The sequence below is a fragment of the Camelus bactrianus genome, chromosome 13 (genome assembly GCF_048773025.1).
Source record: "Camelus bactrianus isolate YW-2024 breed Bactrian camel chromosome 13, ASM4877302v1, whole genome shotgun sequence".
Classification (NCBI taxonomy): domain Eukaryota; kingdom Metazoa; phylum Chordata; class Mammalia; order Artiodactyla; family Camelidae; genus Camelus; species Camelus bactrianus.
Window position 1 is genome coordinate 57,679,352 of NC_133551.1, and position 16,602 is coordinate 57,695,953.

Consider the following 16,602-nt stretch of genomic DNA (forward strand, 5'->3'; position numbering starts at 1 on the left):
GGGCACCACTCCCTTATGTTTTGTGTCTTCCTCGGTAAGTGTGTGTCTTGTTCATGGTTGTCTCTCCAGAGCCTAGCCCAGGGCCTGACACAAAGTAGGCGCTTTCATAACTGCTGGATTAAGAAATGAATGGGTTCCTCTAAGCTTAAGTTAGCTCCTCCGTAAAAGGGATAATAATAACACCCATTTCATGGACTTTGTTTTAAAAGTTCAGTGAGACAATGCACTTAAAGCCCTCAGCATGCAATAAACATCCATACAAGGTGGATCTTATTAACAGTGCTTTTGAAACTGTAAAGTGTCAAACAAGGTCTTTACAGGAGGTGACTGCCGGTCTCTGAAAGTGCGGCTGCTTCCTGGTGTGTAGAGGTCGGAGAAAGCGCGGCAGGTGGGAGCCGCAGCAGTCAGGCATAACGGGGAGGTGTCCTTGAGCCTTGAAGAGCTGGCTGGAAAGGCAGAATTTCTGAAGTAGGGTGAAGAGGGAACCGCCGACCGGAGGAAACGCTCGTAGCTGTGCGCAAAGGTCAGAAAAGCCTGGAGCATTGGCAGGGTGGAGGGGGGAGTTGGACCGCCGGGCGGAAAGGCGCGCGCGGGAGGCATTCTGCGGGGAGGGGCGAGCACGTGTGGGAGCAGGCGCCGCGCGACCGGAAGGGTCACGCTTTTGCCCGGAGGAGGCGGAGGGCACACGCTGCCCCTGGTGACTCTCCCAGCCACGGGGCAGTGGGGGGTGGCAGGAGATCATGGGGTCTGGGGCCAGCTAGACCAGGCTTGCGATCTGGATTCCAACACACCCTCTCCTTATTTCTTGTGACCTTGTCAGTCCCCCTCTGAGCCTCGGACTCCTCACCTGTTAAATGAAGACCACGATGCCTGCGCCGCGAAGAGTGGGCCAGAGCTTTCCCAGCTTGGGCATCAGCCCAGGGGCGAGTTTCCTTTCGCCTCTAGTCTCTGATCTCTGTTCCGACCCCAAGCTCGGGGAGGAGCGGAAGATGTCCGCGGCGTGCGCCCCAGCTCGCGGGCACAGCGCCCCCAGTTGCTTCCTTCTCAGATTCCTAAGAGCGCCTTGAGGCCAGGAAAGGGAGCAGGTGCTGCCAGCCCGGGGCAGGGACTCGGAGCCCGGGGATCCGCGCTGACGCAGGCGAGCTGGGCGCCACTGGCTGCCCCTTCCCACTTTGGCGGGTTGGGGGATGGGCGGTCAGCCCCTGGAGAGTGAGCGCCAACCTGGGGCTTCCTATTTCGGGAGCGGGGGTGTGGGCCACGCCCCGTCACGTGATGCAGGGGCCATTTAAAGCGGCAGCGCGCGCTGGGAGCCGCCGGTCCCAGAGTCCTTACACGCCTGCTCTGTTGCCTCTTCTTTTTCAGCCTAGTCTCACCATGGTGGACGCGTTCGTGGGCACCTGGAAGCTAGTGGACAGCAAGAATTTCGATGACTACATGAAGTCACTAGGTAAGGGCGGCTCAGGATGCTGGGCTGAGGATGCTGGGCTGAAGGGAGCTGGCCGCGAGCCCGGCGTGGAGCAGGGCTCCAGCCCTGGCTAGTACCTGCAGGCCTCTGCATCCCTCCGGGTCAAGGTTGGGGAATCTCAGGACGCGGAAAATGCGGCAGCCAGGGCTAGGACGTGCGAAGCCTGTTGGGAGGGGGCTATCATTGTCTGAACCTGGCAAGAGGGATTCCCAGGGAAGGAGGAGCAAGGAGGCAGCTGTGTCGGTCGGTGTGGGGGAAGGGAGGCGCTTTCGAGGAAGAAGGGTATATGATCTGGAGGTAGGGGGCGGGTTTGGATAAAAGGAAAGAAAGCACTGATCCCAGAAAGTGGGAGACTAGCTAGGGGAGGAAAAGAACAGAAGCTTGGGTGGTTTAGGAACTGGAGACTGAGCACGGAATGGGAATGGGGTGGATAGGCGTGTCCAATGGTCTAAAGAAGTAGGGAATCCCTGGGAGGTGGAAGATAAAGGCGGAACCATGATGAATGGGATATGAGGAGAAGTAAGACTGGGGCCTGCACAGTTAGCAACAACTCCTGCCCCTCTATGTTGGGTTAGTAGGGTAAAGGATTTTCACTGGACGGTGCCCTTTCTCACTAGCCAGTCTCTGTCCTGCAGTGGTGTGTAACCAGGCTTTAATCACTCAGCCTAGTGGTAGGGTAGAACAAGAGACCCTATCACCAGCTGCAACCCGAGGATCACCATTCATTGGGTAGGTGTCTGGTGGAGGGGTGCAGCAAAGGGGTCTGGAGCAGAGCCAAGACCTGGCAAAGGCAGGGAGGGTCTTTGGTCTAGGAGGATGTGGTGCTGGGATGGGGAAGAATGAATAGTCAAAGAATCTTGCAGAGGAGAACTTTGGAGATCCCCATACCTTACCTGGTTTGACAGATGGAGAAGCTGAGACCCAGAAAAAGTAGAAACTTGTCATATCACTTCCATAGCAGAGCTGATATGAAAGCCTAGATTTCTAGACTGGCAACCCAGAGCAGATCCCACTATGGGCCCTGGGGGTGGGAATGGTAAGAACTGCTTAACTAATGATTGACCTCAGCCCTTCCCCTCCTGATAGGGGTTTAGACAAGAGAGGGTGATATCCTTTCTCTGGAATCCCCAGCTTTGAGATTATCCTAGCCTCCCCCCAGCTGGGATAGGGAAAACAGGATGGCTGTTCATGACTGAGCTAGGTACCATGCCTTCCTCCCAGGGAACGGGGGCAGGATGACAGCACATGCCAAAAGAAGGGTTGGTTCACTCCAGGCACCTCCCCACTCTGTTCTTGCCCCCTGAAATAAGGACCACAAGTGTTGGCTCTTGAGGCCAAACCAAAGCGCTCAACTGCCCCTACTCTATGCTGGGCACTATGCCCAATGACTCCAGGAAGGAAGTCATTCTTGGAGAAGCAGGGGGCCCTGCTGGGCAGCTGTTGGGGAAGTTGGAATGACCAGAGCTAGTTCCTCTCCCAAACCTCTTCCAGCAGACATTAGAACAGAAGACCTGTGTCCCTGAAGTGAGTTGCAACATCCTTAACACCCTTGCTCCTTTATTTTGCCCCAGCTTGGGCTAGGGTGCTGAAAATCCATCCAGCCTGCTTGTTGTACAGACGGAAAAGATGAGGGGCCCAGGGGAGAGAAAAGACCCTCCTCAGCTTTCTCAGGAAATAGCTTCAGCTTCACTTCTCAGTAGAACCCAGCTTTTCCCAAGTCTCCTAATTCTGTAAGTTTCTCTTAGCTCAGTCCCTCACCTACTCCACAGTGCTTTCCTTCCTCAAATACTCCACACCTCTAGGTAGGTCCTAAGTAAACAGAGCTCCTTGTGCAGCGACAAGGCCCTGCTCTGTGCTGGGGATGGGATTGGCCTGACTCACTCTGATAGCAGGGGACAAGGCCAAGGCCCTCAGTGGCCAGGAAGGTGGGCCAGCAGCTGCACAGCTGCAGAGGCTGCCTGTGCCCCTCTTGTTTTAGACCAAGAGTTCTCAGGGGACAAAGACGCTCAGCCTAGTGAGTACTAGTCATCTCAGGCACACTTGGTGGCCTTAGGGCCTGGATGAATTACATGCTGGGAGGCAGAATGGCCCAGGAGGAACAGTGAACAGTTTTAGAGCTTAAATTCACGTCTAGGTCAGCTACTTACTCTTTGACTTTGGGCAAGTCACTTCACTCTGTAAGCATCATTTCTTAATTGGGAATAATAAAGCTCATCTTTCAGGGCTGTTATAAGCATTAAATAAAACAACCCACGTAGCCAGGCACGTTTGAGGACTTACCACCCACCACCTCATCACAGCCTCTGCCCTTGGAGGACAGCTCAGTAGAGGCTGCTGGGAGTAGAGGGGAGGTTGGAGGTAAAAGGACAGATCTCAGGGAAGCCACGACCTGTAGGGCTCTTTGTTCCACACCCTCTCGCAGCACTCAGACCTTTGCCCAGCACCCAGGGAAGCCATGCTTGGGTCCCGAGGGGTCCCCACAGGGCCTTAGACCAGGGGCCAGGAGACCTGGACTGGAGTCTTGACTGCCTACTACTTTAGGCCTCTCCTAGGTCTGTACACTGAGATGAACACTCCCCTCTGCCCGCCTCCTACATCATGGAGAAGAGGCTTTGAAAATATCTTTGTTACCATATATGGGGGAAAGAGCACCAGTGTCTCAGGGTAAAACTTCCAAAGGTGGGAAATTCTTGTCCATAAAGCCTGGAAGGCAAAGTCCACATTAATCTACTTTCTCCCTCAGCCTGTGCCTTGAGAGCTGCTCAGGTGCCCTGAAAGGGAGCCTTGTGCTCCAGTCTTGGGAGGCAGTACAGCTGAGCAGTTAAGTGAGCTCTGCACTCAGACACCCTGGGTTTGAATTCCAGATTTGTGACCCTGGGCCTCAACTATTGTCAGTTTTTGCACCTGCAGAGATAATAACGTCATTGGTCCTTCAGGGAGACTGGATGGACTGAAGATTACACGTGCAGTTTTTGCCACACAGAAAGCACTTAACAGTGGCTTATTTTGATCTCAGCTCTGCCACTTTCTGTGAGGCATGTCTGTCCCTTAAGTTTCTCATCTGTCTAATGCGGTCAGCAGTCTCTCCACCTCACAGAGCTAGGAGGAAGACTGAATTTTAAAATGGCCACGCAAAATCTTTGAAAGTTCTTGCCCTCCTCTTCCCCCTTCCCCACATCCAGGCCTGAGAGTTGTTCACTGAGCTCCTTGCACCCTACCTCTCTGCTCCAGCTCTTACTCATAACCTTCCCTCTGCCCTCAGGTGTGGGTTTTGCTACCAGGCAGGTGGGCAACATGACTAAGCCTACCACAATCATCGAAGTGAATGGGGACACAATCACCGTAAAAACGCAAAGCACCTTCAAGAACACGGCAATCAGCTTCAAGCTGGGAGTGGAGTTCGATGAGACAACAGCAGATGACAGGAAGGTCAAGGTGAGTCAAGGAGGGGGTCATGGGGAAGGGAAGGCCCTGAAAGGGAATAGGATGGCGCCCTATTATGGCACCTTGACGGGTAGGCTATTGTGGGGGAGTCCACGAAGCCTATGCCGTGCTGGATGTCCCAGGCGCTAAATGCATGTAGTCCTGTCCTCTTGTTTTCCTCCCTCCCTTCTTGCGAAGCATCTACCTGTTGCCTCCAGGAGCCGGCAGCACAGAGCCAGGATGTCCTGACCTCTGAAGCGTCTACTTCAGCTCCAGCTGGGTGACCTTGAGCATGGCATGAAACAGCTCTGGCTTTCTCTCCCCTTCCATACATGGGGGGAGTTATGTGGACATGGCTGTGACCTCAAGTGCTTTAGGAACAATGCCCAGAAGTCAGGGTCTTCCACTGAACAGGTCATCCTGGCTTCCAGCAGCAAAGGAGGCATGTAGGGGCAAGAGGTTGAGACCCACTCAGATGCTTCCTCTTCTCCAACCTCACTTCCTGGGCTTGGCCAGCGACCCTGAGGAACTATTTCCAATGCTGCCAGCCTACAGGCAGGAAAAGCTATGTTCTGGATGGAGAATTGTCTTAGGTGTGTTTGTAGTGTCTTCTCGCCAAGCCTTAGCCCCTCCCTCCTTCTAGGGAGAGGGGACATCCACTCCCAGTCTCAGGGCTTGTCACCCTGTGGTGGCTATCTTGGCAGCCTGCCTCAGGCCTCCCAGCCCCTAGGCCAGGCATGGACGAGAGAGAACTAAGGGATTTTGCCCTCAACAGGGTGTCCCTATAGCAGTATCCTCCCACCAGACATCATTCAGCTCCTTAGCTGTTTCCTCTTCCTCACAGCTGCCCCCAAGGACAGGAGAGGGTCTAGTCTCCTCCTTGTGGAGGAAGCTGGAGCCCAGCCCAGGCTCACACAGGAAGCTGGCAGCAGAGACAGGATGATACCCAAAGATGGCAGCCTACCTTGGAGAGAGGTGCCTGCCCTACCACATGCCTTCACCTCCTTGAGCTCACCTACCTGGCAAGAACCCCAGTTAAACCCAGCAGTAGTTCTCTGGGATGCCTAGGCTAAAATAACCTACTCTGAATGGAAAAAAAGTAGGGGAATGGGAATGAGGAGGAAGGTGGTGGGAATGAGGAGGAAGGTGGTGGTATGGGTGCACAGCCCACCCAACCAGCCCTAAACACTTACACAGATTCTGATTCTCCTACTGAACCCTGCTCAGTCAGGGTCCCTAGCCTGGCTTAGAGCCCCCAAACTTATAGAGAAGAGAGACCTGGGAGAGCTGCCATACGAGGACCAGCTGATGCAGGCTGGCAGCACTCAGAAGAGTAAGTGGACATTTGACTAGGGCTGCGGAAAACTCCAAGGGCACCCAGTCCGAGTCTGGCAGTTGCTGCCCACTTGTCAGCTGAAGGGGTCATGTGATGTGGACTAATAGGAGTAGGAATACAGGATAGAGTCTAATTTCCTAATACCTCCCATCCCCAACGGTCTTTCAGACATTACGTATGATCAGTACTAGGCTGGAGACTCTTAGGACTACTCCTCCTCCTCAACAGTCTTTCCCAGGGGTTAGGCTGGTGCACGCCCCCTATATCTTGGTGGGACTGGGGCATCACCTAGAGCTTGGGATAAGTGCCCATCCTGAAGGCTGGTGGTGCTTCTCAGAGCCAAGATGTCTGACTCCACTATATGCCTCTCTCCCCCTACTCGCCCAGCAGCTGAAGGCCCCTCCCCGGGCCAGGCAGCCATGATGAACCAGACATCCTGCGGGGCTAGGCTGGAGGTGGGCTGCCTGAGCTGGCCCTCACACCATCAGTGGTTCTTTCCGGCTAGAGGCTGAGTCCTCTGTGGCCCCAAGGACCAGACTCCTTCCTATCCCTCAGTCCTAGCTTAGATCACAGCTCAGGCCTCTACCCTCTTTCCACAGTCCACTGTGACGCTGGATGGAGGCAAACTTGTCCACCTGCAGAAGTGGAATGGACAAGAGTCAACACTTGTGCGGGAACTCGTTGATGGGAAACTCATCCTGGTAAGATGGACAACTTTGGAGCCTTACCCAATTGGTTACTACTACCTCTTCAGCCAAGCCTATTGTGAAAAGCCAAGGTCATCCCCTGGGACCATGGAAGCTGGAGCGGTGGAGGGTTAGAGGCAGGGCCTGGTGGTATTAGGTAGGAATTTTCTATGAAGTGGCTTTGGACTTACACAAGCCTAGGTTCAAATTTCAGCTTACAGGCTGCATAACTCTGGAGAAGTCACTTTCTTCAAGTCCAACTATAAAGTGGGTATTAAAACACCAACCTGTGGGGCTGCAGGGAAATCTGAAGGAGACAGTGGCTGGAGAGCACAAAGCATCACTGGTGTGGCAGGACTACAGTAGGTGTCCACAGCCTTAGTTTCATCCTCTGTGTTGGCAACTTGCCTCACTCCAGCAAGAGGAAGAAAGCAGGGCCAAATCTGATCCCAGGCCCGCAGGAGAGGCTCCCATTTCCTAAGCCTTTGGGCAGGGGACAGGCTGGTGATGGGTGGGGCCGACTGACAGCACAGTCCTTTAAATTTTATTCCAGGCTCACCTCTTCTCAGTGCTTTCCGTGCCTGCCTTATTACAAGTAGCTGACTATGGCCTGGGTTGGAGGTGACAACCAGGCTGGGAGATCTGTCTATTTAGGCAAACTTGAGGACCTCACTCAAAGAATGCAGTCTTGACAGAACACCTCCAGGCCCAGAGGCAGAGACAGCAGCCACCCATGTTCTCTGCCTCCTAACTCTGTACGGCCTCGGGGTTCTGCCTCAGCACCTTCACTGCAGACCCTCTCGGGTCAGTGTAACCTGCTCACTGCATTTCTTGTACTCACACGGGGCAGGAGACCCTGTGGAGTTAAGAGTGGGATACCCAGCTCTGGTGGGAATGTGACAGGCAGGAATAGATACTGGGCAATCAGGCTATGGTGAAACCATGGGTGATGCTGGGCTGGATGATGAGAGTTTGGGCCTCTGGCCCTGGCCCTCCCCTAAGTTAGGGAAGGGGTGGAGAGAGTTGGTGGCCTAGTACTGTCCTTCCCTAAGAGTCTCTGGACATTTTTATTTATCTTTTTGTTTACTATGTGCCAGGCACGATTTTAGGCACTAAGGATGAAGGGAGAGGAATGGTACAAAGGAAAGAAACACTCTGGGATCTTGACCAAGTTACTTCCTCCCTCAAAGCTAAATTTTCCCAAATCTTGAAAAGAGGAATTATAATACCTAACTTAAAGACTTGGCGTAAGCATTAGGAAAAGATACATGGCACGTAGTGGGGAGTCAGTAAATGAAGATGATTAGCATGAAGGCAGAGGGCTCACCCCTTCGGAACGGAGAGTGCTCCCAATACCTTCCGTGCCCTCACCCCTGCCCTAACCTGACTGTCTTTTCTTCCAGACGCTCACCCACGGCAGTGTAGTTAGCACTCGCACTTATGAGAAAGAGGCATGACCTGCCCATTCCTTCACCACCTGCTCCTCTGCCAACTGGCTGCTCCTGGACTCCGTACCAGATTGCCTCATTTTTCCTTCTGGCATTTTGTACAAATGCACTGATTGGGGAAATTCTTCTGGGGCCAGGTGGCACCAGCCTGGATCCAGTTCCAGTTCTCATTGTGTATGCTTGCTTTTTAAACTGCATCCAAAGGGTGCTCTGAGGTCAATAAAGCACAGCCAAGGCCACCCAGTTGCCTTTTTGCCTTTGGTGACATGACTTTGGGAGTCTCAGTTTCCGTGTGTGTCAGAGTGGGCAGAAATGACTGCCACTCAGGAAGAAGCACTGGACAAGAGACTGAAATGGACAGTCTCAGGGACAGTGACAGCTGATCACCTTACACCTACAAAAAATAAAACAGCTGTACCTACACCATGACTTTCACTGCCCCCTCCCTGTGGACAAATGAGCTAGTCTAGCCTGGAATAATCACTCGGTGGTGGAGCTTCTGAACCGTCACCCCAGGCCCACCCTGCACTGAACGCCCTTAGGTCTGGACAGCTGCTCTTCCGGAATGCTGTGATCACTCTTTCCAGAACGCAGGCTCAGGACACAGGATCCAGGCTTGTGCCAGTGGTGGTGGGAGAAAATTTCCACTGGCCAAGAAGCTGAGCTTCCACCTATGCGCCAGGCCATTACTCATACAAATTATTACTGGTTCTCCAAGCCCTGGGGGAGAGGTCATCTGATCATTACAGAAGCGAGGGCTTGTAAGTGATCCCCCTAGAAGGCTGTGACCTGCTAGTACTCTGGCTCTGTACCTTAGCTGGGCCTCTCTCCAAAGTCTAAGGTAACATATTAAATGTTTTTCTGTCAACTAATGCAGACTCAGTGACTTTTAAGTCCGTAAGTTACAGAAAGAGATTATACCAGTACAGACTCTCAGTACGTTTAAAACCAAACACACTTCCATATAGTGCCAGGAATTTAAGCAGAAACTTCAAATGGAACCAGTTGACTCACACAGTAGTAAATACAAAGCAAAGCAATGATCTTGGCTTGAGCTGTCTGGTTCAGTGGTCTGGAGGAATGTCACACACAAGCTCAGTCACTGCAAACAATGGTTTTCTGGCTGTGACCACTGGCTGTCACTTCTAACATAGTAGAATCATGTTAGGGGAAATGGAAAAAGTGAGCACCACTTCTCACCATGTTCTCCCTCTGCCCCTGTGTTGGATGCAGCAGACCCACCAATCAGCCCAGGGCAGACGAACAGGGAGGGGCCAATCACTGTTCTCCAACTACAGCCAGACCCCCCTCCACAGCAGTGCCTGTGGCTGTAGACTGGACTCCGGTACAGGAATCCGGCTCTGGCAGTGGCAGCTGGAGAAGGTAATAGGACCTGCTGCTGAATGAAGGAAGTTGGGTGAATGAATGGGTGAGCTGCAGGGGTCATTTGCAAAGGGACCAGGAGTGGTAAGGGAACAACTCATTCAGACAGATGCCTTTGATATCTAACTCCCAAACCTGCCTGCGGCATGAGGGGAAGCTGTCTACCATGGGAGAGAAGTCATGGGGTGGGAGGCCATATTCTCACTATGGAGTCTTTCGAGGAACCAGGGTTTCAAGGCACAAGGCTGCTGGTTCCTTCTTCTCTCAACCACCCCCTCTATTCTTTCCACTCTCACTCCTTGTGCTTCTTCTTGTGTTTCTTCTTCTTTTTCTTCTTCTTTGCTGCCTTGCTGTCTTTTGATGTATGTCTTGCTTTCTTGCCTGTATCACTCTCAGAGTCTGAGCTGTCAGAGTCAGATGACTTTCTGTCTCTATGTTTCTTTTTCTTCTTTTCCTGGAGGGAAAAAAAAACCCTCAACATTGTATGTGTATATTTGCTTTAAAAAATAAATTACATCTTTACTAATAAGAAAAAATGCTCAAAACAAGTGAAAAGGGATTAAGTCATAATGCAGTATATATTCTAGGTTCCAGGGTGAATAACATATATATATGTATGTTTATACACATATATACATGCACACCATATATATTATATAAGCATGTATAAATTAGTGTATTAAGTAATATACACTTAATATATATACTTGTACATATTTATGCAGAAAACATGGGAAGTACACAAGCAGGCAGCAAGTGCTACCTCAGGAATGAACTAAAAACAGAGGCGCTGGGGTCTTTGTCCTTTTTCATTTTTTTTAAACAAGCATTTATTACTTTCATTTTTTAAAAGCACAGGATATTAAAGCTGAAGGAGTCCTCAGAGATCACCTAGTCTGTCTAGAGATAGTACCTCATGGACCCAAGGATAAGACAGTCATGGAATAAGAGAGTAAATAGATTAAGGATTTCTGCCTCCCAGTCTGGTTTCCATTAGCTGCCAGGAGAATAACTGCTATCAATGAATAAGGCCCCACCTGCTGCCCTTGAATGTTTATCATCTCTAACTTTTGCAACAACCTTACAAGAGCATACTGATAAATAAAAAAGCTCAGAAAGAACTTTCTCAACCCTATACCCCCAACACCATGCTGCCAAATTCACAGCAAAGACACACACAAAGGAAGAGACACACATTCCCAGGCTTCTGCATTCTGTACGGTGCTCAGAGCAGTTTTTATGTATTGCACAAACCTTTTCTTTGAATTGTAAATGTGTATATTGCCTCAGAAAGGTTTCTAAGGAGAGATTATGGGCGAGGAAAGAGCAGAAGAGGGCAAGGCTCCTGCTCCTCCTATGGGCTTCCAACCAGCATCCTGAGAGCTGTAAGTCTGTCGGATAGACTAGGCCTTAGCAACTGGCTTTGAGAAACAACACGTGGAACCAGGTGTTAGACCCAGACTTGAGTTTGGTTCTGCCACTTACCATTACTTTTCTGTAACCTTGGGCAAGTCATTTCACCTCACTGAGGCGTAGTCTCCTCAAATGTAAAACAGAGATAAGAAAAGCACCTACGTCCCAGGGCTGTGGTGAAGATTTAACGAGACAGCATCTGCAGGTGGAAAGGCTGAAAGCCACTTGCCCCAGATCACACAAGGCAGGGCTGGGATCTGCATGTAGACCATATGACCGGAAACCTCCTGAGTTTTCTTCTATAGCACACGGTCCTTTTCCTGTACAGAGACAGGAGGCCTCATGGTGCAGTGGTCAGAACAACAATTTTGGAATAAGACAGAATTGAGTTCAAATCCCAACTCTGCCACTTATTATGTGATTTAGAACAAGGGACTTAATTTTTTTGAACCTCAGTAAACCTTCAGTAAATTACCAATAATAAATACCTACTTCAAAGGATGCTATGAGGATTAAACATGGCAAGTACTAACCATAGTGCCTGACACATGGTAGGCATTCAGTGGTTGCTAGAAGCATCATATTATTCTCTCATTTCAGAGACCTCCAGAATGTTGTGACAGTCTAGCCAAGTTTCTACAGAAGATGAGTCAACATTTTGAGAGGAGATTAAACCAAAATTCTCTCTTGGAATCTCCGATGGAGTAGAGAGAGAAGCTTCCCAGCCCTCATGACCAAGATGCAGGAGCCATGGCTGAGAGGAGCTGAGAGCTGGCAAACCAATGGTTTGGCTTGTGGTGTTGCAATTTCCTGGATGGCAGGAGCATGGAAGCCAGTCACAGGCTGTATGGGCTGGCAGGCTCACCAGTTTCTGCCCCTTAGGTAGGACGGAGTCCTGGGAAAGTAAAAAAGCAAACGCAGAGTTTGACACCAGTTCCCCCAGGCCTGGCCCTGCCTGGATAAATCAAAGAGAAAGGAGAGTATAACACCTCCTTACAATCAAATAGCACTTTAGCTTATCAAGCTTTCTGCATCCTGTATCTTGTGACAATAACCTGGTATGGTCAAAAGGCATTTTACAGAGAAGGAGACTGCAACTCAAAGAAGTAAAGTGAGTTAAGCTACACCAAAGACAAGAATATTGTACTTTCTAACTCCGAGTTTGGCATTATTTCCACTTTGCTTTCTCTCAATGATGCAGGCTCAGGAGGAGGAAAGAGAAAAACAAATTGCTAGAGAACCCTGGCATGCTGGAACATGGACCGTAGCTAGCAAGGAGGACTAGGCAGATGGCCTTCTAGACCTCAATCTTGATATAAAAGCTCTTCTGCAACCTGAACAAAGAAAATCCAATGGCCTCATTTTCACTGTGTATCTAACCTTGAGATAGAGAACAAAAATTACTTCATATGCTGTAGTTCAAGACAGAAGTTCGGAGTTGGGGTGAGTGAAGATGGAAAGCCAGAGGTGAAACTAGCTTGTAGCCCCTTGACTGCATTCTAGGGGGGAGGGGAGCTAAAGGGTAATGACCCAGGGATGTGAGCTCACAGAGGGGCGGGGGAAGAAGCGTGGCTCAAAACCACTCTCTAGGAAAGGTACGTGTCATGTGCTACAACAGCCAGCTCATCCACTTTGTCTAGGGTTCTGAAACAGGACAGCAGCAACCCTGTATAAGAGAAAAACAATAACTGACAAGGGAGAATAACAGCAGCTAACATTTACTGAGTACTTCATTTTCTCGATGCTGAGTTAGACATTTTGCACACATACCTCATGACCCTCACAACAAATCTATTAAGTGGGCATAACTGTCTCTGTATTTTCAGGAAAGAAAATTACAACTTCAGAGAGGTTGACTGAGATAAAATGACCTGCCCAGGTGGTAGAACCTCGATTTGACTCAGGCTAGGCCCCAAGTTAGATGTTCTTTTTAGCCCTAGGCAGCACCTAATAACCTAGCATTTCCCGAAGGTACCGATTTAGCCAGATATCAAGCAAGCAAACATTTATTCTTTTTTATTTAGTATTAAGAATTATTCTTGAGAAAGCATTGGTTATTAATTCTCTTATTCTTTAGAAATTGATGGATTCTCAAGAGATAATTTGATTCTCAAACTGATTCACTAGGGCAAACTTTTGGAAAGTAAGATAGAATGTGACTCCTGGCTAGAATTTGCCTGCAAGTACTAGTTTATTATAGCTTGGAAAGGGTAGGACCAAAAGGAATAGGTTTATTAATCAACTCACAAATATTTACTGAACTTTATTACCTACAAAGCACATTAGAGAGCCACAGTTTACAGTATTGCTAAGGAGATAAGAAAAACACACAGATTTTTAATAGAAGTCAGACAAATAGAGAGCGCCTACTAGTGCAAAGCCTACTAGCAGATGTGAGTAAACACACTCAGGACCTCAGTACTGGTGACTGGCACCATTCCTCCAAACCTGAGCCAACCTCATCAAACAAGGGAAAGAGTAACTCCTTGTAACCACACAGTATATTCATTCAACAAATATTTGTTGAGTACCTTCTATGAGCCAAGAATATCTATTAACTAATTTGTCTTTTATAATAGCTGAATTACATTAGAAATCAGGGATCAGGAGCCTTGAAGGAGTAAATTCATCAAGGAGAAAGGCTAGTTAAGATACTAGGCAGCCCATGGAAGTGACGTAAGAAAACTATAAAAAACATGCCATGGACACACAAGGGAAAGAAATCAATTATGTCTGAGGAATTTGAGGATGGCCTCATGAAGGATACGTAATATGTTGCACTTTTGAAGGATGAACATGGTTTTTGGCAGGTGGAGTGGTGGTGGTAGTGCCGATGGACGAAGGGAAGTAAGGGCCTTGCAGCCAGAGCGAAGATGGAAGGAGGCAAATGCCTGAAAGACCTTGTGCTTATTTACCTGCCATTGGATCCCATCCCTTCTCTCCTATTCAAAGACATCAGCCCCAAAATTGTACTCTCTCCTGCATCAATTTTTCCTTTTTTACTGGCTCATTCCCAACAATAAACAAATATGCTATAATAGTTCCCATTAAAAAAAAAACCCTCTTAAACAATTTCAACCAGGTTGTCACCCTACCACTCGACTAAAACAGCTCTTGTCAGAGTTGCCAGTGACCTCCATATGGCCAAATTCATGGTCAGTTCTTGGGCCTCATTTACTTGATCATTAGTTGCACTTGACACAGTCCATCTTCCTTAGAACACATTCCTCACTTAACTTCCACAACATTCTCTGATGAACGTAATGAGGTGAAAGGTAAAATATAAAATGAAAGTTCATCTTCATCTCCATAACCTCTAAAAGTTGAAACACTCTGGGGCTGAAGTCCTCAAACCCCTTCTCTTCCCTGTATTTACTCTCCATGTAATCGCATATATGAACTTAAATCCCATCTACGTGTAGATGACTCCCAAATGTGTATCTCTCACTCCAAACTACACAACCAACTGCTTCCTCTACACATCCATGTGGATATCTGATAGGTGGCTCAACTCCGATGCCCTGCCCCCCCAAACCTACTCCCTGCTCCCCTCTCCAGCTTTCTCTCCCATTTGCATAGATAGTATACTCAGACTAAAGTTGATTGCTCTCTACTCCCATATTTACTTCTGCATTCCTTCTCTTAATTCAGTTAGTCCAAAACCTTGCAGTCATCTTCAGCTGGTCTCTTTTCCACCTCACATTCAATCACTCAACGAATTCTGTCAGCTCTACCTTCAGAATATATCCATACCTCAACTCCCTTCTCAGAACCTCCACTACTATCATTCTAGTTCAAGGTACCATCATCTCTCACATGGATTATTAACATTGTCTATTAACTAGCTTGCTACTTTCACCTTGACCTGACTATCTAATTTCCACAAAGTAGCCAGAATAATTCTCTTAAAAGATAAGTCAGATCATGTCATCCTTTTAGTCAAAACCTCTAATGACATCCATCATATTCTAAGTGAAAGCTGAAGTCCTCATATTCTCCCATAAGGCCCTGGTTTCCTCTAACTCATTCACTTCCTCCAGCTACGCTGGCCTCCTCACTGCTCCTTAAACATGCCAAGCTCACTCCTAATATCTAGCTATTGTATTTGTTGAAATGCTCTCTCACCACTTTTCTGAGTAGCTTGCTTTCTCATTGCCTTCAAATATCCACTCAAATGACACTTTATGAGAAAGACCTGCCCTTACATCCTATCTAGACAGGCAAGTCACCTACCCTCTTCCCCCCATTCTAGTACTCCCTATCTCTCATAACCAAATTAATTTTTCTTCATAGCACTTACCACTACTCGACGTATTAGTACTATTGTGTATTTACTTACCAACTCATTGTCTGTGGCCCCCATTAGAAAGTAAGTGCCTTGAAGATATTTTACCTGTTTTGTTCACTAGAGTACCTGCAATGACTAGAGCAGAGCTTTGCACATAGTAGCTCTTTTAATGAATGGTGTAGGGGGAGGACTGGTGAGAGATGATGCTGGGAAGTTGGACAGACAGGGAAGAGTCTCAAAGGAACTTAGACTTTATTCCATAGAAGAAAGGGGATCACTGAAGGCTTTTAAGCAGACTACACTGGACAACTCTCTGTGCTCCAGCAGAATGGGCCCAGGCTTGGCAACCTCTAAGATAGGCACCAGAAGTTCTCTGGACAATGGAACAGAGCCAGCACTGCAGCCAAGGGATGACATTCCCATTTCTATTCTTATATATATAGTACAGCAAACAGTAATTATAGTAGCCACATCAAGGGAAGAAAATTATATTCTGGACCAAATATAGCTAAACTTCACTATATTAAGTGGGCAGCCTGATCCCCAACACAGATGCTTCCTCCTAAGATGGTATGAATGATTCAGAAAGACCTATGATGGCACATGGTAAGTGAAAGAGGCCAGCAAGGCACAGACCACAGGTTCATGAAAAGATTATCCAGAGCTTCACTATAAAAGCCTCTATTTGTATTTACCAACTGCTTCATAGTCCATTTCCATTTGCAACACACAGTTTCCTCTTGTTCTAATTATGCCCAACAAAAATGACTTAACAATTTGCAGACACTGGGATGTGTCACGGTACTGAATAGGTATAGCATAGAAATAAACCAAAGCACATGAGATTTTTGGACAAGGACATGCATTCAGTTCATGTATGTTTGATGAGAAGAGGCTCAGGGCTAGGAAGATCTCTCACTCCTGCCCCTGCTCCTTTCATTATGACCCACTGGTAGCAGCAGGAGTCAGTCCTTATTACTCTCCAAACTGAGGGCAGGTCTCAGTGAGTGAAAGAATCTGAGGAGCTACAGAGAGCAGAGATCATGGAGTCTGTCCCATCCAAGGCACAGGTCTGTATGTGCCAGGCACTATTTGGAACAGGTGACATCCTTTCTTTATCCTGGGCTGTTTCTTGGTTCTGCAACATGCCTAGCACCTTC

At 48.5% G+C, this 16,602-nt stretch overlaps 2 protein-coding genes across 10 annotated transcripts in view; one reads left to right on the forward strand and one right to left on the reverse strand.

Annotated features, from left to right (window-relative positions):
- ZCCHC17 (zinc finger CCHC-type containing 17) overlaps window positions 1-16,602 on the reverse strand; it is a 60,941-nt gene that overhangs the window by 3,866 nt on the left and 40,473 nt on the right. For 8 of the 9 annotated variants that reach the window (XM_074376999.1, XM_010952193.3, XM_074376998.1 and 5 more), the window contains one exon: window positions 848-10,195. In XM_074376999.1, the coding sequence (XP_074233100.1) occupies window positions 10,034-10,195 (162 nt within the window). In that variant the 3' untranslated portion in view covers window positions 848-10,033. Of the gene's footprint in view, window positions 1-847; window positions 10,196-11,686; window positions 12,821-16,602 lie in introns of those variants that run through there. The other variant, XM_045514659.2, reaches the window with a different exon arrangement.
- FABP3 (fatty acid binding protein 3) lies at window positions 1,369-8,597 on the forward strand. Its single transcript, XM_010952191.3, has 4 exons — window positions 1,369-1,447; window positions 4,728-4,900; window positions 6,824-6,925; window positions 8,314-8,597. Exons 1-4 carry the CDS (start codon window positions 1,375-1,377, stop codon window positions 8,365-8,367), a joined length of 402 nt encoding a protein of 133 aa, XP_010950493.1. The 5' UTR covers window positions 1,369-1,374; the 3' UTR covers window positions 8,368-8,597.

Excerpts from the sequence above, each read along its gene's own strand:
- FABP3 (XM_010952191.3), top strand. The coding sequence starts at position 1,375 with ATGGTGGACGCGTTCGTGGGCACCTGGAAGCTAGTGGACAGCAAGAAT. Across the intron at positions 4,901-6,823 it reads CAGATGACAGGAAGGTCAAG|TCCACTGTGACGCTGGATGG; the intron begins GTGAGTCAAGGA and ends CTCTTTCCACAG. Across the intron at positions 6,926-8,313 it reads TTGATGGGAAACTCATCCTG|ACGCTCACCCACGGCAGTGT; the intron begins GTAAGATGGACA and ends CTTTTCTTCCAG.